This window comes from Colias eurytheme, chromosome 1 (assembly GCF_061535395.1).
Source record: "Colias eurytheme isolate Ceu_HAF_F1 chromosome 1, ilColEury1 Martin Lab GWU primary, whole genome shotgun sequence".
In the NCBI taxonomy this organism is placed as follows: domain Eukaryota; kingdom Metazoa; phylum Arthropoda; class Insecta; order Lepidoptera; family Pieridae; genus Colias; species Colias eurytheme.
The window spans coordinates 12,851,861-12,866,097 of NC_142980.1; the positions used below are offsets into that span (position 1 = coordinate 12,851,861).

A 14,237-nucleotide genomic window follows, 5' to 3' on the forward strand; every position below is an offset into this window, starting at 1 on the left:
CGGGTCTGTGTCCGTGTCGTGATGTCCCAGGCCGAGCACTTGTTGCTGGGCGTTGTTTATTGATTTATTGAAAGGTCATATTGCATCCGCGCATGCACTTTAGAGCTGCCGGGAATCTAGGCGTCCTAAGCCGTTCAGTTATATTCGTGCAGTCGTACTTTTCTGTCGCGTTGATTTTGCTTCATTAAGAGAAATTTCTTTTTTTAACAGAGAGTTATCAAACACCTATCGAGTTAAAATTTCAACGGTACCTGTTAATTTCAAACTTAATTAAATATTATTATTATTCGAAGATTTATTTTGAATTGATGTTTGTTGTAGTGATTCTTAAAAGTAGGGGGACAAAAAATCAAAATTACTAAAATCCGGATTCGTGACCGTGTCACGATGTCCCGGGCAGAGCACTTGTTGCTGGGCGTTGTTTATTGATTTTATTGAAAGGTCACAATGCATTCGCGCATGCACTTTAGAGCTCCTGTAATCTAGGCGTCCTGGGAATTTCAGTTTAGCTTGTGCATTCGTATATTCCGGTTTTGTTGAATTTGAATCTTTGTAAAGTCAGTGTTTTTTTTAATCAGCGTTTGGTAAGATAAATTATTAAGTAACTCTTGATAATCGTGTTATAAAGAAAATATTTATATTTGCAAATGAAAGTTACTTAAATTCGAGATCTTTCCATAAACAGGACTCGATATCCCGGGTAAAGCACTTGTTGCTACGCGAAGCGTATTGATTTTATCGAAAGGTCACATTGAATCCGCGCATGCCCTTTAGGTCTCCTGGAGTCTAGGCTTCCTGGGAATTTCATTTTAATTTGTGGACTAGTATATTACAGTTGCGAAGTTTAATTATTCAAAAACATTTTTTATTATTTTTTGGTAATTAGTGAGAAGTTCTGCGAAGACCTTTCTAAATTCTGATTTACGGTGCCTGTTGATTTATAATTGAGTAATACATATTGTATTTATCTTAGTCCATGCTCGCGATTGTCTTAAAAAAAAGTCTAGATATCCCAGCCATAGCTATTGTTGGTGGGCGTTGCGTATTGATTTTATTGAAAGGTCACAATGAATTCGCGCATGCACTTTAGAGCTCCTGTAATCTAGGCATCCTGGGATTTTCAGTTTAGTTTGAGCATTCGTATATTCCTGTTGTGTTGAAATTGAATCCTTGTAAAGTCAGTGTTTTTTTAATCAGCATTTGGTAAGAAATTATAAAGTAGCTCTAGATGTTCACGTTATAAAATAAATACTTATATTTGCAAAAGATAGTTACTTAAATTCGAGATCTTTCCATAAATCAGGACTCAATATCCCGGGTAAAGCACTCGTTGCCAGATTGCGATATGTATTGATTTTATCTAAAGGTGACATTGCATCCGCGTATGCACTTTACAGCTCCCGGGATTCTATCTAGATATCCTGTGAGACTGAGTTCCGTTTGTGCTCTTGTACATACCGGTCGCGTTGTAATTGAGTCGTACTAAAGATTTTTGTAATGGTACTATTAAATAATTAGTGGTTAATATAAATTAAAGTTACCAGTGTGACGATATCATTCTTATCTCTTATTATGTATCGTTAAAAGTCAATTATTTTTCGCAAGGAGCTCTGTGCAGTTTCGCGCATGCTTTTTGAGCTTGTCTAGAAATATCCGGGAGCTCGTTTGTTATTGGACGTTGCGTATTGATTATATCGAAAGGACACATTGCATCCGCGCATGCACTTTAGGCTCCAGGTACTCTATCTAGATGTCCTGGGACGTTCAGTTGTGTTCGTGCAGTGGTACTTTTCGGTCGCGTTAATTTTATCTCATTGAGAGTAATTTATTTTCTTGCCAGAGAATCGTTTTCAAAACCTTTCTAGTTAAAATTTTAATGGTACCTGTTGATTTCAAACTTTTTCTAATATCATTCTTTTTCATTGACCGTGGTTGCGAGTTGTTTGTTGTAGTGAACTGTAAAGGCAGGGGGACTGAAATCAAAATTACTTAAAGTCGGATCCGTGTCCGTGTCACGATGTCCCGGGCAGAGCACTTGTTGCTGGTTGTTATTTATTCGGTTGTGTTAAATTTGAATCCTTGTAAAGTCAGTGTCTTTTTTAATCAGCATTTGGTAAGAAATTATCAAGTAACACTAGATGTTTGCGTTATAATATAAATACTTATATTTGCAAATGATAGTTACTTAAAGGACAATGCCCACCTTCCATACATTTGAAAACCTGATAAAGAAAGTTTATGTATAGACCGCAAGTATAGCAGGAATACTGCGTGCTTGATTAGGGAATAATTCCCTGTTTTCACTTTTACCAGTTAAACGCCAGGAATTTAAAAAAATACGAATTACTACTTTGTAGGTTAGGAATTGTCGCGGGCAAATTATCAACACAAATAGCTATGGAAATATGTAGGCAGTACATATGTACCAAGTAGGTATTAGTAATTAGGTAGTAGGTACCAAAACGAAAGAGACTGCGCCGATTCGAATATGACAGGCGGCTGTCAAACGTCAAAACAATCCGTTTCACTCTATCATCATCATAATTAAACGTAAACTGATAATGTTCGTATTATTTTTTACTTGACTTTAATAAATGTTCATAATATTTTACTATTTAGGTAAAAGAATTAAGTACTTAAAATATAACAAACAGTAATAAAACTAGTTAAAATAGTAAAAGTCAGTCTCCAGTCGTCACTCGCCAGCAAGTAAAACGGAACGTAGCAACTCTACAGATAACGTTCAAAAACCATAATTTCATTTTTTAAGAAGTTTGTACGAGTTTAGAAAAATAACAAAAATCTTTTTTTCCTACGTCTCTGATAAAAAAATGATAAGCGTAATGAGTTCACAATAAAATAAGCTAAATTTTAAGATTTGTTTCATTTCTATACATGTTCAGGTGAAAAATGGGCATTGTTCTTTGAGATCTTTCCATAAATCAGGACTCGATGTCCCGTGCAGAGCACTTGTTGCTGGGCGTTGTTTATTGATTTTATTGAAAGGTCACAATGCATTCGCGCATGCACTTTAGAGCTCCCGGGATTTTGTCTTAATATCCTGTGGAGACTGATTTAATTTTGTAACGATACTTTTAATTAATGAGTGGTTAAATTAAATAAAACTTATCAATGTGACGACATCATTTCTTATCTCTTGTTATGTGTTGTTAAAAGTCAATTATTTTTCGCAAGGAGCTCTGTGCAGTTTCGCGCATGCTTTTTGAGCTAGTCTAGAAATATCCGGGAGCTCGTTTGTTATTGTACGTTGCGTATTGATTATATCGAAAGGTCACTTTGCATCCGCGCATGCACTTTAGAGCTCCAGGTACTCTATCTAGATGTCCTGGGACGTTCAGTTTTGTTCGTGCAGTGGTACTTTTCGGTCGCGTTAATTTTATCTCATTGAGAGCAATTTATTTTCTTACCAAGTAATCGGTTTCATAACCTTTCGAGTTAAAATTTAAGTGGTACCTGTTGATTTCAAACTTTTTCTAATATCATTATTTTTCATAGATGTCCGTGTCACCATGTCCCGGGCAGAGGACTTATTGCTGGGCGTTGTTTATTGATTTGATTGAAAGTTCACAATGCATTCGCGCATGCACTTTAGAGCTCCTGTAATCTAGGCGTCCTGGGAATTTCAGTTTAGTTTGTGCATTCTTATATTCCGGTTGTGTTGAATTTGAATCCTTGTAAAGTCAGTGTTTTTTTTAATCAGCATTTGGTAAGAAATTATAATGTAGCTCTAGATGTTCGCGTTATAAAATAAATACTTATATTTGCAAATGATAGTTACTTAAATTCGAGATCTTTCCATAAATCAGGACTCGATGTCCCGGGTAAAGCACTTGTTGCTAGGCGTTATGTATTGATTTAATCTAAAGGTGGCATTGCATTCGCGCATGCACTTTACAGCTCCCGTGATTCTATCTAGATACCCTGTGAGACTGAGTTCCGTTTGTGTTCTTGTACATACCGGTTGCGTTGTAATTGAGTCGTTCTTAAGATTTTTGTAATGGTACTATTAAAAAATTAGTGGTTAATATAAATTTAAGTTACCAGTGTGACGATATCATTCTTATCTCTTATTATGTATCGTTAAAAGTCAATTATTTTTCGCAAGGAGATCTGTGCAGTTTCGCGCATGCTTTTTGAGCTAGTCTAGAAATATCCGGGAGCTCGTTTGTTATTGGACGTTGCGTATTGATTATATCGATAGGTCACATTGCATCCGCGCATGCACTTTAGGCTCCAGGTACTCTATCTAGATGTCCTGGGAATTTCAGTTTAGTTTGTGCATTCGTATATTCCGGTTGTGTTGAATTTGAATCCTTGTAAAGTTAGTGTTTTTTTTAATCAGCATTTGGTAAGAAATTATAATGTAGCTCTAGATGTTCGCGTTATAATATAAATACTTATATTTGCAAATGAAAGTTACTTAAATTCGAGATCTTTCCATAAACCAGGACTCGATGTCCCGGGTAAAGCACTTGTTGCTAGGCGATATGTATTGATTTTATCTAAAGGTGGCATTGCATCCGCGCATGCACTTTACAGCTCCCGGGAATCTATCTAGATATCCTGTGAGACTGAGTTCCGTTTGTGCTTTTGTACATACCGGTCGCGTTGTAATTGAGTCGTTCTAAAGATTTTTGTAATGGTACTATTAAAAAATTAGTGGTTAATATAAATTTAAGTTACCAGTGTGACGATATCATTCTTATCTCTTATTATGTATCGTTAAAAGTCAATTATTTTTCGCAAGGAGATCTGTGCAGTTTCGCGCATGCTTTTTGAGCTAGTCTAGAAATATCCGGGAGCTCGTTTGTTATTGGACGTTGCGTATTGATTATATCGATAGGTCACATTGCATCCGCGCATGCACTTTAGGCTCCAGGTACTCTATCTAGATGTCCTGGGAATTTCAGTTTAGTTTGTGCATTCGTATATTCCGGTTGTGTTGAATTTGAATCCTTGTAAAGTTAGTGTTTTTTTTTAATCAGCATTTGGTAAGAAATTATAATGTAGCTCTAGATGTTCGCGTTATAATATAAATACTTATATTTGCAAATGAAAGTTACTTAAATTCGAGATCTTTCCATAAACCAGGACTCGATGTCCCGGGTAAAGCACTTGTTGCTAGGCGATATGTATTGATTTTATCTAAAGGTGACATTGCATCCGCGCATGCACTTTACAGCTCCCGGGAATCTATCTAGATATCCTGTGGAGACTGATTTAATTTTGTAATGGTACTATTAAATAATGAGTGGTTAATATACATTAAAGTTACCAGTGTGACGATATCATTCTTATCTCTTATTATGTGTCGTTAAAAGTCAATTATTTTTCGCAAGGAGCTCTGTGCAGTTTCGCGCATGCTTTTTGAGCTAGTCTAGAAATATCCGGGAGCTCGTTTGTTATTGGACGTTGCGTATTGATTATATCGAAAGGTCACATTGCATCCGCGCATGCACTTTATAGCTCCAGGTACTCTATCTAGATGTCCTGGGACGTTCAGTTGTGTTCGTGCAGTGGTACTTTTCGGTCGCGTTAATTTTATCTCATTGAGAGCAATTTATTTTCTTACCAGTGAATCGTTTTCAAAACCTTTCGAGTTAAAATTTTAATGGTACCTGTGATTTCAAACTTTCTCTAATACCATTCTTTTTTTCATAGACAGTGCTTGCAATTCGTTTGTTAAAGTAAAATGTAGAAGCGGGGGGACTGAAATCAAAATAACTTAAATCCGTATCCGTGTCCGTGTCACGATGTCCCGGGCAGAGCACTTGTTGCTGGGCGTTGTTTATTGATTTTATTGAAAGTTCACAATGCATTCGGGCATGCACTTTAGAGCTCCTGTAATCTAGGCATCCTGGGAATTTCAGTTTAGTTTGTGCATTCGTATATTCCGGTATTGTTGAATTTGAATCCTTGTAAAGTCTGTGTTTTTTTTTTAATCAGCATTTGGGAAGAAATTATCAAGTAGCACTAGATGTTCGCGTTATAAAATAAATACTTATATTTGCAAATGAAAGTTACTTAAATTCGAGATCTTTCCATAAACCAGGACTCGATGTCCCGGGTAAAGCACTTGTTGCTAGGCGATATGTTTTGATTTTATCTAAAGGTGGCATTGCATCCGCGCATGCACTTTACAGCTCCCGGGAATCTATCTAGATATCCTGTGAGACTGAGTTCCGTTTGTGCTTTTGTACATACCGGTCGCGTTGTAATTGAGTCGTTCTTAAGATTTTTGTAATGGTACTATTAAAAAATTAGTGGTTAATATAAATTAAAGTTACCAGTGTGACGATATCATTCTTATCTCTTATTATGTATCGTTAAAAGTTAATTATTTTTCGCAAGGAGCTCTGTGCAGTTTCGCGCATGCTTTTTGAGCTAGTCTAGAAATATCCGGGAGCTCGTTTGTTATTGGACGTTGCGTATTGATTATATCGAAAGGTCACATTGCATCCGCGCATGCACTTTAGAGCTCCAGGTACTCTATCTAGATGTCCTGGGAATTTCAGTTTAGTTTGTGCATTCGTATATTCCGGTTGTGTTGAATTTGAATCCTTGTAAAGTTAGCGTTTTGTTTTTAATCAGCATTTGGTAAGAAATTATAATGTAGCTCTAGATGTTCGCGTTATAATATAAATACTTATATTTGCAAATGAAAGTTACTTAAATTCGAGATCTTTCCATAAACCAGGACTCGATGTCCCGGGTAAAGCACTTGTTGCTAGGCGATATGTATTGATTTTATCTAAAGGTGACATTGCATCCGCGCATGCACTTTACAGCTCCCGGGAATCTATCTAGATATCCTGTGGAGACTGATTTAATTTTGTAATGGTACTATTAAATAATGAGTGGTTAATATAAATTAAAGTTACCAGTGTGACGATATCATTCTTATCACTTATTATGTATCGTTAAAAGTCAATTGTTTTTCGCAAGGAGCTCTGTGCAGTTTCGCGCATGCTTTTTGAGCTAGTCTAGAAATATCCGGGAGCTCGTCTGTTATTGGACGTTGCGTATTGATTATATCGAAAGGTCACATTGCATCCGCGCATGCACTTTAGAGCTCCAGGTACTCTATCTAGATGTCCTGGGACTTTCAGTTGTGTTCGTGCAGTGGTACTTTTCGGTCGTGTTAATTTTATCTCATTGAGAGTAATTTATTTTCTTGCCAGTGAATCGTTTTCAAAACCTTTCTAGTTAAAATTTTAATGGTACCTGTTGATTTCAAACTTTTTCTAATATCATTATTTTCCATAGACCGTGCTTGCAATTCGTTTGTTGTAGTGAACTGTAAAAGCAGGGGGACTGAAATCAAAATAACTCCATTTGTATCCTTGTCCGTGTCACGATGTCCCGTGCAGAGCACTTGTTGCTGGGCGTTGTTTATTGATTTTATTGAAAGTTCACAATGTATTTGCGCGTGCACTTTAGAGCTCCTATAATCTAGGCGTCCTGGGAATTTCAGTTTAGTTTGTGCATTCGTATTTTCCGGTTGTGTTGAATTTGAATCCTTGTAAAGTCAGTGTTTTTTTTTAAATCAGCATTTGGTAAGATATTATCAAGTAGCACTAGACTTTCGCGTTATAAAATTAATACTTATATTTGCAAATTATAGTTACTTAAATTTGAGATCTTTCCGTAAATCAGGACTCGATGACCCGGACAGAGCACTTGTTGCTGGGTGTTGTTTATTGATTTTATTGAAAGGTCACAATGCATTCGCGCATGCACTTTAGAGTTCCCGGGATTCTATCTAGATATCCCGTGGAGACTGATTTAATTTTGTAATGGTACTATTAAATAATTTGTAGCTAATATAAATTAAAGTTACCAGTGTGACGATATCATTCTTATCACTTATTATGTATCGTTAAAAGTCAATTATTTTTTGCAAGGAGCTCTGTGCAGTTTCGCGCATGCTTTTTGAGCTAGTCTAGAAATATCCGGGAGCTCGTCTGTTATTGGACGTTGCGTATTGATTATATCGAAAGGTCACATTGCATCCGCGCATGCACATTAGAGCTCCAGGTACTCTATCTAGATGTCCTGGGACGTTCAGTTGTGTTCGTGCAGTGGTACTTTTCGGTCGCGTTAATTTTATCTCATTGAGAGCAATTTATTTTCTTACCAGTGAATCGTTTTCAAAATCTTTTGAGTTAAAATTTTAATGGTATCTGTTGATTTCAAACTTTTTCTAATATAATTCTTTTTCAAAGACTGTGCTTGCAATTCGTTTGTTGTAGTGAACTGTAAAAGCAGGGGGACTGAAATAAAAATTACTTACATCCGTATCCGTGTCCGTGTCACGGTGTCCCGGGCAGAGCACTTGTTGCTGGGCGTTGTTTATTGATTTTGTTAAAAGGTCACAATGCATTCGCGCATGCACTTTAGAGCTCCTGTAATCTAGGCGTCCTGGGAATTACAGTTTAGTTTGTGCATTCGTATTTTCCGGTTGTGTTGAATTTGAATCCTTGTAAAGTCATTGTTTTTTTTTAATCAACATTTGGGAAGAAATTATCAAGTAGCACTAGATGTTCGCGTTATAAAATGAATACATGTATTTGCAAATGATTGTTACTTAAATTTGAGATCTTTCCATAAATCAGGACTCGATGACCCGGGCAGAGCACTTGTTGCTGGGCGTTGTTTATTGATTTTATTGAAAGGTCACATTACATCCTTGCATGCACTTTAGGCTCCAGGTACTCTTTCTAGATGTCCTGGGAATAAAATCAATAAACAACGCCCAGCAACAAGTGCTGGGCGTTGTTTATTGATTTTATTGAAAGGTCACAATGCATTCGCGCATGCACTTTAGAGCTCCTGGGATTCTATGTAGATATCCTGTGGAGACTGATTTAATTTTGTAATGGTACTATTAAATAATGAGTGGTTAATATAAATTAAAGTTACCAGTGTGACGATATCATTCTTATCTCTTTATTATGTGTTGTTAAAAGTAAATTATTTTTCGCAAGGAGCTCTGTGCAGTTTCGCGCATGCTTTTTGAGCTAGTCTAGAAATATCCGGGAGCTCGTCTGTTATTGGACGTTGCGTATTGATTATATCGAAAGGTCACATTGCATCCGCGCATGCACTTTAGAGCTCCAGGTACTCTATCTAGATGTCCTGGGACGTTCAGTTTTGTTCGTGAAGTGGTACTTTTCGGTCTCGTTAATTTTATCTCATTGAGAGCAATTTATTTTCTTACCAGTGAATCGTTTTCAAAATCTTTCGAGTTAAAATTTTAATGGTATCTGTTGATTTCAAACTTTTTCTAATATAATTCTTTTTCAAAGACTGAGCTTGCAAATTGTTTGTTGTAGTGAACTGTAAAAGCAGGGGGACTGAAATAAAAATTACTTACATCCGTATCCGTGTCCGTGTCACGGTGTCCCGGGCAGAGCACTTGTTGCTGGGCGTTGTTTATTGATTTTGTTAAAAGGTCACAATGCATTCGCGCATGCACTTTAGAGCTCCTGTAATCTAGGAGTCCTGGGAATTTCAGTTTAGTTTGTGCATTCGTATATTCCGGTTGTGTTGAATTTGAATCCTTGTGAAGTCTGTGTTTTTTTTAATCAGCATTTGGTAAGAAATTATAAAGTAGCACTTGATGTTCGCGTTATAAAATAAAAACTTATATTTGCAAATGATAGTTACTTAAATTCGAGATCTTTCCATAAATCAGGACTCGATGTCCCGGGCAGAGCACTTGTTGCTGGGCGTTGTTAATTGATTTTATTGAAGGTGCATTCGCGCATGCACTTTAGAGCTCCCGCGATTCTATCTAGATATCCTGTGGAGACTGATTTAATTTTGTAATGGTACTTTTAAATAATGAGTGGTTAATTTAAATTAAAGTTATCAGTATGACGACATCATTTCTTATCTCTTGTTATGTGTCGTTAAAAGTCAATTATTTTTCGCAAGGAGCTCTGTGCAGTTTCGCGCATGCTTTTTGAGCTAGTCTAGAAATATCTGGGAGCTTGTTTGTTATTGGAAGTTGCGTATTGATTATATCGAAAGGTCACATTGCATCCGCGCATGCACTTTAGAGCTCCAGGTACTCTATCTAGATGTCCTGGGACGTTCAGTTTTGTTCGTGCAGTGGTACTTTTCGGTCGCGTTAATTTTATCTCATTGAGAGCAATTTATTTTCTTACAAGTGAATCGTAATCAAACACCCATCGAGTTAAAAATTTACATGGTACCTGTTGATTTAAAATTTATTTCAATATAATCATTATTCTTAGATCGTGCTCGCCATTAGTTTGTTGTAGTGAACTTTAAAAGCAGGGGGACTGAAAATCAAAATTACTAAAATCTGGGTCCGTGTCCGTGCCACGATGTCCCGGGCAGGGGCACTTGTTGCTGGGCGTTGTTTATTGATTATATCGAAACGTCATATTGCAATCGCGCATGCACTTTAGTTTAGTGCTCCTGGGATTATATCTAGATGTCCTGGGAAACTCAGTTTTGTTTCTGCTTTTGTACATTTCGGTCTCGCGGTAATTGACATAGATTTTAAATGGTACTCAATAAGTTGTTTTAGAACAAGTGGTTTTTTTTCAATACCGCACTACGGTCTTACTTAATTTGTTTATTTCATGTTGTAGTGATTAAATATGATACCGTTATATTACAACCTACATTAACCAGTGTAGATTTAAAGAACCATCATTTACATATTTTTGTCTCCTCACTTGTAATTATAAATTAAATAATCGTCAGGCTCAAAGTTTTGTCCGGTTTCGCGCATGCCTTTTAAGCTAGTCTAGAAATTTCTGGGAGTGCGTATTGATTATATCGAAAGGTCAGGTTGCATCCGCGCATGCACTTTAGTGCTCCCGGGATTCTGTCTAGATATCCTGGCCCCTGGGAGACTGAGATCCGTTCGTGCTCTTGTATATTTCGGTCGCGTTAACAACAGGCCTCTTAAATATTTTTTGAAATGGTATTTTTAATTAATGAGTGGTTAATTTAAGTTAAATTGACCGGTGTACTATATCTGTGTCTTTTATGTATTGTTAATATCAATTATTTTTCGTGAGGGGCTTTGTGCAGATTCGCGCATGCCTTTTAAGCTAGTCTAGAAATTTCCGGGTGTGCGTATTGATTAAATCGAAAGGTCACGTTGCATCCGCGCATGCACTTTAGCGATCCAGGTACGTCCTAGATGCCCTGGGAAATTCAGTTCGGTTCGTGCTTTCGTATTATTCGGTCGCAGTGTTAGTACTTGTAATGAAATTGCAATTTATTTAATCATTACTGTAACTCGTAATGAGTAGTACCCGGTGTTTTCAAAATTTATTTGTGCTTGATGGAATATGATAATTTTTATGGAAAATTTTCGTATTAAATTACTTATACATTAGCTCCGTCCGGGCTCGCGCATGCCTTGTAAGCTCTGTATCCTACACGTGGGTGTAGGATATTGATTAATTATTCAGGGTCACATTGTATCCGCGCATGTTCTTTTCGCTCCAGGGTCGCTATCTAGACGCCCTGGGAGTTTAGTTTCGTTTATACATTCGTTTGTTTCGGACGCGTTTATTTATGTTTAGGTTTTTATTTTAATTTAATTTATTATTCAGACAATAGTGACAAACTTATATCATACTAACCTGCTTTTTACAATGAGATTTTTTAGATTTTTTTCCCCCGGAACTCATTTGTGTTGGAAAAGTTGTAAAGTAAATTTATTTTTGATTTCTCAAACATTTCCCTTTTTTATCTAAAAGACAACAGTGATGTGTGATCTGACTATCTAGTGATTGTGTGATTTCATGGGGAGCGCCCAGAATTAATGAAAGGTAATTTTATTAATATTTTCTGTTGAACTTTGATTTTAATGTACAAGTGTAAAAACTATCAAATATTGATTTTAAGACTAATGTATTGTATTTCTAAGAAAAAATGTTTAATCGAATGTGAGTGTATAAATCTACATGGCCATAATTTCTACAAAATAATTATCATAGCATTGCATTTCCATATACTAGTCCTAAAACGTAACAGGTGAACAAAGGAACTCTTCCTTCAAATTCACAATGTCACGGTTAATGGCGTAGTTAGCTTTTCAATGTCATGGTATAACTTACCTTGTGCGCAACTGGTCTTATTGTGTAAACAAAATGGCCTGCTGAAAATGCACATAACTCATGATTCTATTAAATATAAGCTATAACTTTTCCTCCAAGACCATTATTCTGCTAATTCCAATGTACCTACATTTTACTGTATATGTATATAATTCATATAAAATTGCGTTGGCGAATTGTACCCAAAATGGCGTCCCGATGAAAATCGATAGCCAAGTGCGCGCAGGCGCTCTGACTTATTGCGTTTCAATGTCACGCCGACCTGTTGATACTACATCAATATTTTCGCGCAGGCGTGCCCACGCCTTCGACGAATGGAAAATTCTGGAACTCGACATTCATACAAAGGCCTTTCAACAGATACATCCCGGTCGCAGAAGTCCAGTGAACAGAATGGGAAGGAGTACGTCTTTGTCACGCGGGAGAAGATGGAGCAAGACATTTCCGAAGGGAAATTTATAGAGCATGGGGAATATAAAGGGAATCTGTACGGGACTTCTGCGGAGAGTGTGGAAACTATCATTAATTCTGGTGAGCTATCCCGACAATTCTATAAATAGATTTTGATTTTCAATCGATACCTTACTTCGCGACTTGCTTGAGGCGTTATTCAAGATGCACAAATAGTTACTAACGGCTAGATTTCAGGAATAGTATTTTACATTTTGAAGATTTTCTTAACAATTTATAGACAGATATTTGGTTTGAAACAAATAGACTAGACTACATACAACAACGATCATCCGAAACATCATGTTGTACTTATGACTGTTATATTAGAACTAAATCTAAATATAACTTTAATTTTTCGAATTAAATCCATCAAATCAATTTTAAGCAACTTTAAAGCAGTCTTCAGTAATCGCAATTCAAATCTTTGTCCATGTGTACCTTACCTTTATAAAAAAAATGTCTTTATTCCGAGATATAAAATATTGATTTTTGTTAACAGGGCGCGTATGCGTGCTAAGTCCTCATTGGCAAGCGCTTAAGATGCTGCGCACGCCACGCCTTCGTCCATATATAGTGTTCGTTAAACCACCCTCGTTCGAACGCCTCGTGGAAACCAGGACTGCGGCCAACGCGCGGTCCACCTTCGATAAGGAGAGCTCTAGGGCTTTTACGGTAAGTTTCCAAAGTTTCAGGACACACTATAGCTTCACTTATATTTTTTCTTGAATGAATAATTTGCGGTGGAAATAATTTTGTATATTGTGCCTTAAGGGTTGAAAAAAAATTTCAATCGGCTTTCACGCATCGAAGTCGCGACCAGACAGTTAGTTATTATACATACAAGTTCATATTCAAATTGCCTTATTGCTACATATCCGGCTACGGCTTACGCTACGCAACGGAGTATTTGACGCGGCATTTTGTTGCAGGAAGAGGAATTCCACGACATAGTTCGTTCGTCCACTCGCATCAACTTCTTGTACGGCTATATGTTCGACGAAGAGATCGTCAATGAGGATTTAGCAGGCGCCCTGTCTCAACTTCTGAAAGCGTCCTGGCGCGTGCAGTCCGAGCCGCTCTGGGTCCCCGCCTCCTGGGTGCAATAGTTGGTATACGTCACACGGTCAGACTTAGCGAATTTACAATGCTTTTGATATATTTTTGCCGCATATATTATTGTTAATTAGTTCCCTCGCAGTATCGGATAGCCAATGACGAGAAACGTACAGGGTTCGCGAATTTAGTACGGTAACGGTCGGTACGGGTAGGGGTACGGGTACGGGTACGGGTATGGGTGCGGCCGCGTGATCGGGTCGGGAACATGGACGCGCGGCGGCGGCGCTGCGGGCTGGTTCACACGGGCCGGCCCACGCGCCGACTGTGCGTGTGGATCAGCCTTAAACGAACGATTTGAATACAATGCTCTATTTTATACTTCACTCTTGTTTATATGATGGTACAGAAACAGTAAATTTTTCGAAAATTATTATGCTTAGTAATTAACATTGCACAGTATTATTTGGGATGTAACGCCGATTTAAGTTCGATTTTGATCATGAAGTTGCCAACTTTAATTTTACGAATTGTTCAACGTCTTTATGGGGAAAAAACTTGGGTTACATTTGGGTTTAACGACGGGATGGATTCGCGCGT

General features: G+C 37.3%; 1 protein-coding gene across 1 annotated transcript in view; it reads left to right on the forward strand.

The window, feature by feature from the left end:
- Positions 1-13,843, forward strand: part of metro (membrane palmitoylated protein 7-like protein metro) — a 35,689-nt gene extending 21,846 nt beyond the window's left edge. The window contains exons 8-10 of the mRNA XM_090115407.1: positions 12,492-12,662; positions 13,084-13,256; positions 13,514-13,843. Coding sequence (XP_089971533.1) covers positions 12,492-12,662; positions 13,084-13,256; positions 13,514-13,690 — 521 coding nt within the window. The 3' untranslated portion in view covers positions 13,691-13,843. The remainder of the gene's footprint in view (positions 1-12,491; positions 12,663-13,083; positions 13,257-13,513) is intronic.
- The last annotated feature ends 394 nt before the right edge of the window (positions 13,844-14,237 follow it).